A 16,306-nucleotide genomic window follows, 5' to 3' on the forward strand; every position below is an offset into this window, starting at 1 on the left:
CCATGGAACCGATCACCATATCTGCTGCTGTTTGTGTGATGATCAGCCTCATTAGACAAGTTCAGCATACAGCCTGATGTGTTGTTGGGAAAAAGGGTCTAGAAGTGGGTTTAAAGTTCTCCATACCACCTATCAAGTTTAACAGGCATTTTGCTAGTGGACTGTAAATATAATATTACACAGAGCTGAAGGCTCTTTTCCACCTGAAGTACACTGTATTAATTTACTCCATAGTAGAATGTCCTGCACTGGCTTCTGAAGTAGGGTGTAAACACAACAAAGTGTCTTGTGACACCTTAAAGACTAACAAATTTATTATGGCATGAGCTTGCATAAACTAAAGTCCTTAAACTGATTATAAAGTTCCTTTTTAAAAAAAAATTACTGTAATCTAAGATAGTTACAAATAGTGTCAACTCAAAACATGCTCAGCAGTATTTAGTATTCTGATAAGGCAGGTGTGGGTCCTTTGGCTCTCCAGAAGTTGCTGAACTACAACTCCCATCATCCCCAGAAAGTATGGCCAATGGGTAGGGACGATGGGAGTTGTAGTTCAACAATATGTAGTTTAACAAAGCTTTTTTGAAAAAATGTTTTTAACGTTGTTTTGTTTTAATGTGTTTTAAGGTCTGTTTTTATGATGTTTTAAAGTGTTTTTAGCGCTTCTGTTTGCCGCCCTGGGCTCTTGCTAAGAGGAAGGGCAGGATATAAATCAAATAATAAACAATATCTGGAGGTCCAAAGGTTCCCCACACATGATAGATAGTTATAAAGTGGATAGTGAGGAAACTGTGCGCTAATATTATTTATCCAGACAAGTGAGCAAGACTTGACTTAGCTACAGCTAAGTGTGATTTAAAAGCCAAACGGGTGCTTTATTATATAAAAAACTTAATTGGCCCATAATAATATTATCATATCTACCAGTTCAAAATGAGCATTACCAGCTGCAGCCTGTGAAACTATATGATGTGCTAGAGTTCTTGACTGTGCAGTAAAGTCAAGATGCATCTGTTTCCCACTCAGAGATTAAACTTCTAGAGGATTAAAGGAGCAGAAACATCAAGAACAGCTGTAGTGTGTTGTGCGTATATTTTATTTATTGAAAAGAAATCTCTTGATTTATTGAAAAGAAAAGAAAGGCAAAAAGAAAGGGACAACATGGGGAGAGAAACTGAAATACCTGAAAATAGAGACCATTCCTGGGAAAAAGAGATAATTGGTGCATGTGTAAATCTTACAGGGTGACAAAGCATTGTGTGCAGTGGGTTTGTGCATGTGTGCACTTCTCTATTGTAGTAAACAAGCGGCTCCCAACAGCTAAGACTTGGTGCTTAAGAAAAAGCCATGATGGAACATTGGAACCTGCCCTTATCAGCTCAGGTGCTTTTTCAGTCCAGCTCAGTATGACGGACAGCAGCTCTCCAGGGTCCCAGGCACCTCCAGTAGGGTCTGGGAAAGACTCCCTGCCTGAAACCTTGGAGAGCTGATGCCCATCAGTGTAGACAGTACTGAGCTTCTTAGGCAAAAAGTATAATATACCCAATAATAAAACAAATAAGATTATCAAAGTAATACTAAAAAAAAAATCCAGTAAAATATATCACGTGTTGTGTGTTTGAGTTGAACCATCCTGTACTTACTACAGAATGGCTGCTTCTGAAACCCCATGACACATTTTCCTGAATTATTTTTGGATTACTTTGACAATCTTACTCGCTTTATTATACGTATCTCACACATTTTCTTTAAGAAGCTCAAAGAAATCTGTCTATATCTAGGCTGTCTTTCATCTGTGTCTGTGAGATGTTCTGACCAGTTAGATAAGGAATTTATATGTTTTCTTTGGAGAAGGACCTAAGTGGTAGAACATCTGCTTTGCATGCCGAAGGTCTCCCATCTGTGGCATCTCCAGATAGGGCTGGGAAAGACTCCCTGCCTGAAACCCTGGAGAGCTGCTGCCAGTCAGTGCCAACCAATACTGAGATAGATGAACCGTTGGACTGACTCTGTATAAGGCAGCTTCCCGTGTTTTGATGTTCCTAAATATAAACAAATATGTAAGCAAGGGCGGCCCTACTATTAGGCAGAGTGAGGCGACTGCCTCAGGTGGCAAGTGCTGGGTAGAAGAGTATTGAAGTAAGATTCAACTGCCACTTTAGACACTTTCAGGGCACCATCTTGTCCTTCATCTCAGACAGAAAAATGTCTTGGGCCGGCCCTGTATGTTACCATGTATACAACTGCATAGTATGGTTGTGTGTTGACCTTTATATAAATCACTGCCTAGTCTCCCGTGGTGTAAAAGAACATATTTCCAATCCATTTTTATTCTAGAAGTTTGGGATATGCCACTTAGCTTTAAAAAACAACAACCCTACCCCATTGATAGAGTAAAGAGATTTTAGGAGCCAAAAATAGATAGCTTGAAGCCAGCTTCCTGGGGTTTTTTTTAACACAAAGTAAAAATTCGCCATTGTGCTAATTCTTCTGTGCTAAATATGGCAGTGCTGATCTGTGTTAATTTCACTGGCAGCTGGAGTGACCTGTGACAGGAAAGCTTCAGGATCCTTCCTGCTACGGACAGTGTTCCTCATTGTTAAGTCCACAATGTGTTTAATTCTTTTCGTAATCCCCAGAGAGAGTTAAGTGGATGGGCAAGGGACACATTGCCCCCCACATACCCGCTGTCTCATGACAGAAGGTTGATGACAAAGCAGGCAAACTAGTTGATTCCCTGGGGATTCTATTTTCCTTCCTCCTGTTGAACAGGAGGCTAGGCTAGAGAAAATGGGATTCTCATTATGGATCTTTCTTTTGGTCTGGAGCAACAAAGCTGGGCATCTATGCCTAAAGATGAGTTAATGTTTTACTGCTTATGCCTAACAGATTTCAGGAAACAGTGTTGAGGAAAAGGTCATGGTGCATTATCTGTGATCCTGTGTCACCGTCTCAGGCTTCAGGCTGCTTAAAAAGATAGCCAAACGGAGGTCCAGGATGGTGTTGTGGTAATCATACTGGACTTGGACTACTCCAGTTTCCCACCAGTATTCAAATTACAGGGGTGGGGGTGAGGATAGAGGGGCCTGGCCCCCTCTTAAGTTTGAGAATAGCTCTTTTAACTGTTATTTTTGGACGGTTGAATGGGAGTCATGATTTGGCTGAAATTAGCAGAGGGAGTCAGGGGGTTGGTCTTCTGCTAAGAGATGTATTGGTTTTTGCATTGCTGCAATATAGCATGCTGTATAAAGGTAAGAGTCACATAACTAGTTCTGCCCACTTTTGCTTCCGACCCAGCCAGTGGCGGCTGATGGCTCCATGTCAGTGGGGCAGTGGAATCTGCCCCAAGCTTTAGTCTGAACGTTCAAGAAGGCTGAGGCACCTTGGACAGCTCTGTGAAAATTTGGACTAAAACCTGGAGCTGATTCCATTGCCCCACTGACTTGGAGCCACCAGCCTTCACTGGGCCCAGTTCACTTTTACCTCTGACCCCACCCCTGACACAGCCCTAGAAGGTTGTTCATGAGGGAATGTGGCCCTTGGATTGAAAAAAGTTTCCCAGCCTTGTGGTAGGTGGTATTATTATGCAAAACTTTGAAAGGACAAAAACAACAACAACAAGGTGCTTGCTGTCCTGCACATGGTAGTCCCTCTAAATCACCCTTCGCCAATCTGGTGCCCTTCTGATGTGGTGGAATACCACATCTAGAGGGCTCCAAGTTCGTGAAGGCTGCTGTAAATTTAAGTGTTTAGGTTTTCCACAAAGTTGACTTAGGGAGATATTCAGCCTCCTAAATCTGATAGTATTAAAACTTGTCAGTTGGGAACCCCAATAGACATAGATTTCTCCAGTGCCCTGGAATGGATACAACATAGGGTGCTTTCACACTGCACTTTATTCCGTTATTCTGACAATTTATTTCCTATTAATTTGCGCATAAAATTTGAGCTTTCACACAACATAACGGGTAGCTCCGGAATTCTGGTGGAATGTAGTGGAAGTTTAGCACTAAATTCTGCAATAAATGATACCTCAAAAATTCTGATAGCAAGGCCGGGACACAGGAGATCGCGGGAGTTTTGCACTAGCTGCCACTGCTCACATGACAGCCATCCCAGCATGCAGTGCATTCCCGCCCTTACCAACAGCCCTCCCAGCATGCAGTGCGTTCCCGCCCTTACCAACAGCCCTTGCCACGCCTCCCAGCCGATCCCAGCTGCTCCTGAGAGAGGAGCCTGTGCTGCAGAGCCTGTGCTGCTGCTGCGCCTCTCAGCTGACTGCGTTCGTGATTGCGCCTCTTTCAAGCCCCCCCCATGCACCGAAAGAACAGGCCTCAAACCAGCTCATCCAGTGTCTCGTGAGGCCGAATGGGGGGGGGAGAAAAACTGCTCTGTATGAACGACTGTTGCGCAAAATGCCGGTATAACGAGTACTGTAGTGTGAAAGGGATTTTTGAAATATGGAACGAATTGCTACCTTTTTAATCCGGTAAACTAGCGCTATTAGCCCCATGTGTGAAAGCACCCATAGCTTTGCTTCTGGCCTTCTGAGAGCCTCAGAAATCTGAAAGACTTGTGAGTGGTGCCACTGGTCCCAAATAAAAATAATATCTGAGAAACAGAGTTTTATTTTTTCACCAAAACCAAATAAATTTACACTTTTCCTGACTCCTGATAAGGAAGTGGATGCTATGATGATGAGGACCAGCTCAATATATTCTGCTGCCTGAGCAAACAGCAGCAAACAGCACCCCCACCTCCCAAAGTCAAAGTTCATAGTACCCAAGGCTGTTCATGTTATTTTGGCACTTGAAGGGAAAAAATCACACAAATGCCTCTTCCCTAACAGTTTGCTGCCTTTTCATGTAACCCCAAATCAGCTGCTTGAGGTAGCTGCCTCACTCTTCCTAATGGTAGGGCCAGCCCTACTGCTGCTGCTACTTGCTCTAGGAATATCACAGTGGATTTAGTAGGTTGGGTCTGTAGCTTAATTACATGGTACATATGAGGGCAGCCCCATAGAATGTTGTTTACCATTGGGTAAGACAATGAGAAATCATCTTTGTGTTCAGTATAAACACATACAAATTGTCAATTCCTACAATTCATTTATTATTATTTTATTATTATTATTATTATTATTATTATTATTATTTATTAAATTTATTAGTCGCCCATCTGGCTGGTTGTCCAGCCACTCTGGGCGACGTACAAGATAAAAAACAATACCTTAAAACATTAAAATTTAAAACCATAACAGTAAAAACCTAACCCACCCCAAAAGCCTGCCTGAAGAGCCAGGTCTTCAAGGCCTGGCGGAAGCTCATCATAGAAGGGGCATGGCGGAGGTCATTTGGGAGAGAGTTCCACAGGGTGGGGACCACTATTGAAAAAGCCCTCTCTCTAGTCCTCACCAGTCTAGCTGTTTTAACCGGTGGGATCGAGAGAAGGTCTTCTGAGGCTAATCTTGTTGAGCGGCATCCCTGACGATGCTGGAGGCGCTCCTTCAGATAGACTGGGCTAAAACCGTGTAGGGTTTTAAAGGTCAAAACCAACACCTTGAATTGGGCCCGGTAAACAACCGGTAGCCAGTGCAACTCCTTCAGCACTGGAGTGATGTGATCTTGCCGGTGGCTGCCTTTAATCAGATGAGCCGCCGCATTCTGTACCAGTTGCAGCTTCCGGACCGTTTTCAAGGGTAACCCTACGTAGAGCGCATTACAGTAGTCTAAGCGATTATTATTATTATAATAATATAAATAAATAATATAAATATTAAACCAATGCACTTGTAGTAGCAAAATAATCTAGGAGTTATGTAGCTATCTTAATCTTATAATTCTATACTTCTAATTTTGTCAAAATAAATAAATAGAAAGTCCTTTTTAGAGCATGATATTGCCCAAACAGATTTAATGCATGACATCAACACCCAACATAGTGAGACGGTCTAGAATTTCACAGTGATAAGATATCAAATTCTGCAATTTCTTTAAAAAGCAGACATTCTACAATTGTGTTGTTCATACCAGACAAGTTCACATTGGCATGCGTGGCAGGAAATTTTCATTTTGGTTGCACATTTTGTTTAGGTGTTATAGTTTATTTTTGCAAAACTTTTCTGATTCTGAGGTGGAAGAGGGAGGGCACAGAATAGGAACCACACAGCATATCAAAGCGGCAGAGGGAATAGCAAGCAAAGATCCATTTCCCATTGAGACTGTGCCCTCTCAAACGTGTGATGCTGCTCTGGCTCATTGGCAGCCCTGCTGCATGCAGAAAGCTCCACAAGTTCCAGCTTATGATGTGCTGAGGGGCTGACCTGGATCATGCCCTTAAAGTGTCATAGAAGAGTAGTGGAGAGAGGGAAATGCAGAAAGGGACTACGACTTCTACTGAGTAAGATATTAACACCCCTTGACAACTGGAAGACCCACCCTTATGCCTAGCAGGAAGGAAAATTTAGCAGGAACGGCCAACATTTGTTCATATTGCTTTCTTCTTTGCAAAAACAATGACTAATGACCTACATTTTAAAAACAAATAAAACCCAAAGTCTAAAAATAGTGTGGCTCCTGATTTTGCACTGGATAATGTATTTTTAATGTCTGCAATGTTACTATGGCCATTTTGCTTTCTGTACTCCCTGGCTGTGGTCTGCTAGAAACCCCCCCCCCATTCACCAGAATTTCAGTGGACAGAAACCACCGTGTATTTTAAATTCATTACAAGCCGGACCTGTAACAAAAAGCCACAGTGTGGCATGTTCCTGTTCAGGGTTCTAGCCAGCCAGGTGTGCTCTTTTACAGGATGCATCATTTCTCCTGCACCCTCCCCAGTTTCTATCCGCCTGCAACAGTCATTCAGCATTCCATGGCCACAGAACATGCTCAGTCCTCAACTGGGTTGTTTTGGGGATTCCTCCCCCTTAATTTTGTACTAGCTCTTTTTTTTGTACTTCTATAAACCATGAGGTTCCCCTGAGCCTGCTGATACCTTTCCTCTTGTGTGTGTCACTGTGGCTATATAAGGTTCAACTCTTGAAGAGTAACAGTGCAATCCAAACCCATGATCTGCTAGGATAAGATAATTTGGATTTGGCAGATCTTGAGCTTTGGGGGGCTTTTTTCAGATCAGCTGGGGCTGTGCAGACATAAGCCCCTCACCCTACCTCAACCAAGGCTCAAGTGACGGAACATAAACAGGTCTAAGTTATATTGGCGTAAGTCCCCCAAAAGGAGCATTCAGGGGTGTGGCAGGAGTGCGGTGGGGCAGGACAGGGCAAGGGGAGACTTATACCCATACCAAAGCCCTTTTATCTGAATAACATGACCTAGCAACCCGTTAGAACTTAGCCACCAAAAAGGGTGGTATAAGTCAAATTCCTCCAAATTCTTCCAGAGTTTGGAATAGGGGTAACTTAAGCTAGGGTAATTGAAGCCAGTGTAACTTAACGCTGGCTTTCTATAATTAGGATTGCTGTGTATATTCACTGTTTGTTTATAGGGTATCCCTTAGTCCCATCTTTCTGTGTATAAGGACCAAACTAGACATGATTTTCTGCACATAACTAGCCCCTGGTATGCTTGGTTCACTAAATAGTAGCCGTGGGGGTGGGTTGATGGAAAAATTCTGGTCTGGAAGTCCTGGTCTGGATCAAAAGTTGCAGTTGGCTCTAATGGCACTTTTCTTTCCAAGGCCAAACAGTAGCTGCAGAGTCCATTGACCATGGTAAGGGGCAAAGGGTTAAATCCGTTCTCTCCCCAGAACAGTCTGGATTCTGGGTCACACATACCCACATACCTTTTATCTATAGCTAGCATACAAAAACAGACACACACAGAGGCCAGTCATGTGCCTTACCATCACATCTAGTTTGGCCCAAGATGTTTCTAACTTAATCCAAATACGTAGGGTTGTATGGTACTTACAATATTTCTCTCCCTTAGGCATTGATCAGGGTCAGATGACTTACGATGGCCAGCACTGGCATGCTACGGAGACATGCTTTTGTTGTGCACAGTGCAAGAAATCTCTGCTTGGGCGGCCCTTCCTGCCAAAGCAAGGGCAGATCTTCTGTTCAAGAGCATGCAGCATGGGTGATGACCCGAACGGCTCAGATTCATCAGACTCTGCCTTCCAAAGTGCCAGAGCCAAAGAGTCACGACGTAGTGCCAAGATTGGCAAGAACAGGAACAAAGGAGAAGAGAGTGCCATCAACCAGAGCAGCAGCCAGCTGCAAGTGACCTCCAGCAGGCTATCTGCAGATGTGGACCCACTCTCCTTGCAGATGGACCTGCTGAGCTTGTCAAGCCAAACTCCCAGTCTAAACAGGGACCACATATGGAGGAGCAGAGATGAAGCCTACCACTATGGAAACAAAATGGAGCAAAGTCAGTCACAAAGTCCTTTGCAGCTGCTCAGCCAGTGTAACGTAAGGACTTCCTACAACCCAGGGCAGAGCCCAAGTGGTCAGCAGGAGTTATGGAGTAAACATTTCAGCAACCCAAAGAGAAGTTCCTCCCTGGCCATGAAAGGACACGGTGGCAGCTTCATCCAGGAATGCCGAGACGATTATTACTCAGGAAGGCTTCGGTCGCAGGAGAGTTACAGTGACATGTCCAACCAGAGCTTCAGTGACACCAGAGGGAGTTACAAAGTCTCCAAGTATAACCAGGAGGAAGACAGTGGTAGATCTGCACAGCAGTGTCGAACCAGGCACCCAATTAGTGCACTGAAATTCACTGAGGAATTGACACCCACCGAGCGAACGCCACGGGGTTCGATGGAGTCCCTTGCTCTTTCCAATGCCACAGGTAGGCTGCTGTTCTAAAATGTGGTGTTTACTGTGGCATAATAAGGGAATGAGTGGGAAATTCAGCTAAATGTCACTTGCCCCGATGCTTTTCTGTTGGTGATAGAATCTCTTAGACAAAATGCTTCAATGGGCGAAACACGATGCTGCACTTGTTTCAGATTATGTCCTTGAGCTGAGTAAGGATGGAATGGAGACCCAATTCAGTTCTCATTTAAAGGCAAAGTTGCCTAAGTCACATGTTCCAACAATATGTGAACCAAAACACAGCAATCCTTCAAAATTCGCACTTAGCCAGTCTTTGCAATGCAGTTTTCCAGCAATGTAATGTGTACAAAAATGCATGTGCTAAAGTGGGCATATAAATGCATATATTTGTGAAAATAACCTACAAAAATGCATTATATTTGGGAAAATTGCTTTGAGAAAAGTGTGTATATTAGGGAAAATTGCATAGAAAAATATATAGAGTAGGAGGAATTCACACAATAATGCTAACAAATTTTCACGAGAACTTTTTTTGAAAAATTGCAAACTGATGTGGAGATGTGGAAGACTGAATTTAAGAGTGGGAAAATACCTGTTTTGTATCCCTAGCTGCTAGAGAGCAACAAGCAGTGTTGCTTGAGGGGACAATCTTATGCCCTTAGAGCAGGGATCAGGATCCTATGACCCTTCAGATGTTGTTGGACTCCAACTCACATCTGCATGGTCAATGGTCAGGGATGATGTGGAAGCCACAGGTTCCCCACCCGTGCCTGAGCAGCTTGGGGCAGTACAACTGGACATCTGGGTGCTAGGATCTTACCGTTTACAGGATTGGTTTTGTTTTTATAAAAGAAACTCTGGAGATCTTTAGGCAATAGCTATTATCCATGATACTTAAATACACTGCTCCAGGTCAGGGAACTTTTTCTGTGAACCAGGGAATAAGCCAAGCATAACTTAAATAAAACATAATCCTGAACATAACATTTTCTGTTTTTCTCCATAAAAGTGACACATAGTCTCACATATGTAATGGTTAACCATATGAAGGAGAAGGTATGATTTAGCTGTAGTAACTCAATAATCCTATTATTTTTGCTTATAAGTAAGACCCACTGTGCTTATTTAAGTTGGTGTAGAATTGAACCCTGGCCTTCCAGGTCCTAATCCAATACTCTAACCATTACATTTATACAATTCCAGATACTCATTTTAAATATGTTTTAATTTAAAAATACATTATCAAGTTGCCTAGATGTGTGTTTCTTTTCTTTTTACTTTCCATTAGAGCTCTTCGTATGGTTTAGGGTTGGCACTGGGGAAAATAGCACTCTTGTGCCTTTAACAACTGTGTGGCCGGCAGAAATTATTATGAACTAAAAGTGCATTTGGATGAACTTGAACTATTTTGTTCTTTTGTAAAATGAATTTTCCAAACACTGCTGGTTATTACTAATGCAATCCTCTTCATCTTATTCAGAAGTAAGTAAATCTCACTGTATTCTGTGAAGCTAGTGCCTGCTAAATGTGAAGTTTCCAGCAACTCTCTCTGTTCTGTCTCTGTGTGTGTGTGTGTGTGTGTGTGTTTAAACCAGGATTGAGAGAGCATTACTTAATGAGCAGAGGTTAAGTTTTCTGTTCACTGCTGAGGAGGTATGACTTAATCGTGGGTACATTCATGATAGGAAGAGTAGGATTACAGCTCTGTTAGGTGCTAAGTATTATAAAAACTGTGATGTTTAAGTGTCCACTATTTTTTTGCAAAGGAGGAGCATAGGGAAAGATCCAGAACAGGTGGAGGCCACACAAATTTTCCCCCCATCAAAGAAGCAACTTTGACAGCAGCCAGAATCCCTTCTGAACCAAAGTAAGACACTTTGCTGTTTACTTAGGTGCCACATGCAAAACTCAAGGATTATCAATCCCTCAGCACACTCATTAACCAAAATGGAGACAATAGTCAAGAAATCAGAAGAAGGCTAGGACTGGGGAGGGCAGCTGTGAGAGAACTAGAAAAGGTCCTCAAATGCAAAGATCTATCACTGAACACTAAAGTCAGGATCATTCAGACCATGGTATTCCCAATCTCTAGGTATGGATGTGGAAGTTGGACAGTGAAAAAAGCGGATAAGAGAAAAATCAACTCATTTGAAATGTGGTGTTGGAGGAGAGCTTTGCGGCTACCATGGACTGCAGAAAAGACAGATAATTGGGTGTTAGATCAAATTAAACAAATTAAACCAGAACTATCACTAGAAGCTAAAATGATGAAACTGAGGTTATCATATTTTGGACACATCATGAGAAGATATGATTCACTAGAAAAGACAATAATGCTGGGGAATAGAAAAAGAGGAAGGCCAAAGAAGAGATGGATTGATTCCATAAAGGAAGCCACAGACCTGAATTTACAAGATCTGAACAGGGTGGTTCACGACAGATGCTATTGGAGGTTGCTGATTCATAGGGTTGCCATAAATCGTGATCGACTTGAAGCTACATAACAACATGTAAAATTGGAATACTTAAGTATCCACAGTAGGTTTGCAAGGGAGGAGGATGGGGAGAAAAACAAAACTTGGTCTCTCCCCTATGACCTCATTGGCCACACTCCCATAGAAGCCCTATCTGATCTAGTGGGCACCAGCTGCCATTGTACCCAGCAAATCTCAATAAACATGGTTTCCAGGAATGTACTGGCAGAGTGTGATGAAGCTAATCATCCAAAGCTCCTATCCAAAGTTACCTTGTAGTGTGCATGGGGGGAGTTAGTGGATTTGTCCTAATTTGAAGCACAACCATATGAAATGAGAGTAAAATTAAATTTGGTTCACATTTTAATGTGAACCTATCTAATCTATACTTCCTAATACACATGAAATGCATCTAACTTTGAAATTTGCCATTCTCTGAATAATGTAAGTGTGCATAAAAATGCATATATTCATGAAAATAACATGCAAAAATGCATTATGTTAATGAAATTGTTTGCAAAAATGTGCATATTAGGAAAAATGTGCAACTAAAATGGTGAAATTCCTCCTGTTTTTTTTTAAAAAATCACAAAGATGCAGAAATGTGGAAAACTGAACCTAACATTAGAAAAATTAAAAAATGAGAGAAACCAAAATTGACAAATTAAGAATTAGTTTATTCAAACAGAAGATTATGTAAAACTATATGGTGGGTGTGTATTGACCATATTTATATGACAAACGTTGGAAGTGAGCATGTTAGGGAGAAAAGGGCAGCTAGAACACTTTTTCCTGACATGTAGTTGTTTATATGTAGAGTGAATTTCATTTTTAATGTTGAGATACAGCCTTCCCACACTTGCAGACTGAAATGACATAGTCCACAGTCAGTTTTTAACCTATAAACTGCTGTTTGTGTAGAGTGACTCTTCTCCTTCTTCTTCTAAGTGCCAGTTGTCTCATAACATAAAGGCCCAATGTTTTGTCTCATTTCAGAGCTTCCCTGCGCTGTGGGCTAACTATGACAATCCCACTGTGGCAAATTCCAGAGTTTGTCTCCCTTTGATTTGTCTCCCAAGCAGAATTTTTTTTATGTAGCGTGACTTTTGGTTTATTTCAAAACAATTCCTTTGACGCTCTTTATCCTCTTCTTAAAGAACAGTAAGAATCAGTACCAGCTGTACAAAAAAAGGGATGGATTTCAAGTCCTAGGAGACTTGAGAAGTTGTCATAACCAAAGACAGTTGTGATAAAAAAGCACAACTCTTTGAAAGTAGCTACATTTCTTCATTTATAAAAAAATGTGTTGTGACTTCTTAAAATATCCCCAAACGCTAAGAGTAAGGTTCAGAGGCATTTGAATTGTGTTCTATTTTTTTTAAAGCATCTGCATTTTTTAAAAATAGTATCAAATTCTTGAAACAGAAGTCAAATTTTAGATGTCTAGAATGATTGTCAGTCTTTTAAGATAGTGACATGCCTTTCACTCTTTTTAAATCACCATGTACATGTACAGTGCAACTTAAATAAAGGCATATGCATAGAAACAAATATACTTCATGTCCTAAATACTCTGATCAGATCATGCACTGTGGGACAATTCACACAGCACTTTTTGCCTACAAATGAACAATTCAAGCCCATACTTGTAAGCAAAAAATGCAATGTATGTCTGATTACAAATATATCTGGCAGCCATTTCCATGCTTATAGTGGCACCCTTTCCAGTCACAGCAATCACTGCGAGCTGTATGTACATTCTGCGCATTATATTCCCTCCCCCATCAGTTCAGGCCTGGCCAAGTTATTAGGACGAGAGATATACAGAGAAAAAGTAACGTGGGAACCAAGAAGAGAGGAGAGGTCTGGAGAGTGGAGAGGTCTGAATTGTATTGGAATTTATTTATTTATTTATTAAACTTGTATACCGCCCTATAGCCGAAGCTCTCTGGCCAGTTTACAATAACTAAAAACAAATACAATTTAAAATACATCTTTTAAAAAACAATTTAAAACTTATTTATTTATTAAAAAAGGAATAGGTCTGTTCTTCTATTGCTCAGACTACTATAGAATGAATGGCTAACTCCTTTGTAGAAAGCAAAACTAAAAATTATCTGAGATCCTGAGAGCATCACAAAGTTTCGTACAATGTCATCCTCTTAAAACAAAGTGTGCTCCTATTTGGCATGAAAGTCATCTCTATTGCAGAAACATAATAATAAACTAAAAACTAAATGTTGTCTGCCTCCTTGCGATCTGAGCTACCATGGTGTCACGGAGTATTCATGACCACTCTAGCTGCTTTGGGTAAAGCTGCCAGTTGCAAAATGCTGACAAACTTCTGGAATAAAAGTCAGCTTGGATGAAATAATGTTAACCTCCCATAGGACCCAAGGGAACTATGTGGGCTTTTTTTTTCTTTTTTCAGGAAGGCAAGGCAACAGTAAGACAGCTGAGGCTTGAGTGGAGCACAAGAGGCAGAGCAACTAAAGGAGATCTTTAGGAGCCTGCTTTCAACTTTTTACACTTGAGAAGCAATCATTTCAGGATGTACTAATTTTTTAAAGAAACAGAAAGAAATAAGTAACAGATCCACTAGCTGAAGTTTGTTTACAGAAAGCAATATCCAAATTGCGTAATATGCAGCTAAAAGCCTGGAAAATCAATTAAAGCTCATGATACATTTTCTGAAGTGGGCCTTACTGTGGAACATATTGTCCGTTCCTGTTCACTTGAATGTTCACTGAGTTTGAATCAAACATGGGGCAGCCTCTGTGAAATAGGGATGTGCTATCAAACAGCTGCAGATTAGCAGAAATGCCACATTGGTCACAAAATAGGCTTGTGCCAGAATTAGATTCTGACCTCAGGGAATTGTGTTTTCCCTTTAGCTGAGTGTCCTTTATGTTATCAGATGACCAAACTAACCTTACACAGTTAAGAACCTTTGCTTTGGAAATCCTTTTCCCAGAATCACCAGCTGTGTCTCGTTACCTTCCCTCTTGCTTCCTCCTGCCTTTTCTGCATTCCTCTCCCTAATGCCTTTCCCACTGAAACCCTTTGGTTTCATTCATTAAAACCCAATGTGGATATATTTTTCAAATCCCTGGGAGGACTTGACAACTATAGAAAATCCATTTAAAGCACAGTTGGTTACATCCAGTATTAGTCCTACTTAGAGCAGACCCAATGAAATGAATGAATCTACGTTAGCCATGTCCAATCACTTCATTGAGTCTACTTTAACTAAGACTAGCATTGGCTACAACACTGTTTGTTACATGAGCAAACTGAAATAGTTTCTGCTCCTTCTGCAAGACCATTTGGCTCCTGCTCTGCAGCAGAGCACTGTCGCCCTTGTGTCCTTTGTGGTGTCCTTGCTTCATAAGATCGCAGAAAGGGCTGCTTACCTTTACCTCCTGTTCTTATGATGATAAGAAGCAGCAAAGTTTCTGTAAGCGGCAGCCGCAGAGTGTGTGATGGTACTCACCAGAAAGGTGTAGCGGCATCTCTTTTTTGGCTCCCCATGCCCATGGCAACCATTTTCTCCTGGCACTAACTGCACTTTCATCAAGGTATGAGTACCAGCACCTTTTTTTAAACCAAAAAAACCACGCACACACACTGCCTGGCTCAATGCAGTATTCGGTGTATTATGGGAAAACGAATGTGGAACAGCATCTCTGTCAAGATACAAGAGGCACCCACTTTCTGGAAACAATTGAAGATTGTTTCGACAAGCTTTGCCAGCTGAGCTTTGCCAGCTGGATGAAAAGGTCTCTGCCTTAGGTGTTCATTCTGTATTTTTTTAAACCTGTCTTCAGTAGTTTTTCAGTAATATTTGTAGAAGCATTTTAACTGTTTTTATGGTAGATTTGTAAACCTTCGGATAAATGTAAAAGGCTATTATTACTATTATTTCAATAATGATAGCTGCCAGGCAAATTGCAACCGTCAGAACTCGATGCTGGAGGGTGAAGGTGGGGAGTGGCCCAGCAGCTGCTAAATGATACACCTTATGCTGGGCCTGGATGAAGCAATCCCCAGAGAGCAAAGTCCATCTCTGTGGTATGTCAATATTTTAAGGGCCAGAGTTGATTCATACCTTTCCTCCTGTGCTTGCTTTTCCAAGCGTTTGCTCCTAGATTGTGAGAGATGCTGTTATAGGTGTAACGTACTGTGTAAGTTAACTGTGTGCTAGATCAGGGAGTTGAAAGGTATTTATAGGCAGGTGTTTCAGCTGCTTGTTTACTGAAAGCTGAATGAGGTTTCTGGCACTTGAGAAGGCCTGTGCCCTAACACACACGTTAGGGCAGAGCTCTCAAGACGTATCTGGGCTGCTCTCTGTATTAATAACAACCATGTGTGCTTGAATCCCTGCTGGTTTGGAAAGAGAAGCAGTGGCTGCATTGCTGGATTTGGAATGTCTGAATTTTGGAAGCAAATTAAATTTGGGTAAATGAGATACAAGGATATTTTTAGAAGTATTGGCAATACAGCCACAGTTAAGCATTTAATACATATACATTTAATACATATAATTTATTCTTATTACAGAATTGGGGGTGGAGTGTGGTTTAAAATACATGCAACTTTCTCAGGTATGCCAGTGATGTCCCTTCCTGAAAAATAAGGACTTTGCTATTGTTTTCATGCTCTGATTGTGCTTGAATTTACTACAGTAATGCTCATCCATACTACTCTACAGAGCACAGTCTGTTAGAGGATTGTTTGTTTGAAGGCATCCTCTATTTGAAGGGCTTTCTGGTCCGAGGCTGGTTTAAAGATAAACAATCATAATAATTGAGAGCAGGGGCCTTGCAGTTGCCCATCAATAGTAGACTCAGCAAGCACACACAGGTCCCCAGTCTCAGTCTTTGGCGCTATAGTGGATCCTTACTGATTCCAAACTGCAACAAATGCACATTCTCACCAAAGTCAGCAATCAAGCCCTCTGCTAGTACAATTACCTTCCAATACCCCTTAAAGTGCCCTTTTAGGGTTATGCAGGATCTCGTACTCAGTC

The 16,306-nt window shown here is 41.5% G+C and overlaps 1 protein-coding gene across 3 annotated transcripts in view; it reads left to right on the plus strand.

The window, feature by feature from the left end:
* PRICKLE2 (prickle planar cell polarity protein 2) overlaps window positions 1–16,306 on the plus strand; it is a 148,939-nt gene that overhangs the window by 103,003 nt on the left and 29,630 nt on the right. For all 3 annotated transcript variants that reach the window (XM_061618726.1, XM_061618728.1, XM_061618727.1), the window contains exon 7: window positions 7,950–8,816. In XM_061618726.1, the coding sequence (XP_061474710.1) occupies window positions 7,950–8,816 (867 nt within the window). The remainder of the gene's footprint in view (window positions 1–7,949; window positions 8,817–16,306) is intronic.

Source organism: Rhineura floridana, chromosome 3 (genome assembly GCF_030035675.1).
Source record: "Rhineura floridana isolate rRhiFlo1 chromosome 3, rRhiFlo1.hap2, whole genome shotgun sequence".
NCBI classification, from domain to species: domain Eukaryota; kingdom Metazoa; phylum Chordata; class Lepidosauria; order Squamata; family Rhineuridae; genus Rhineura; species Rhineura floridana.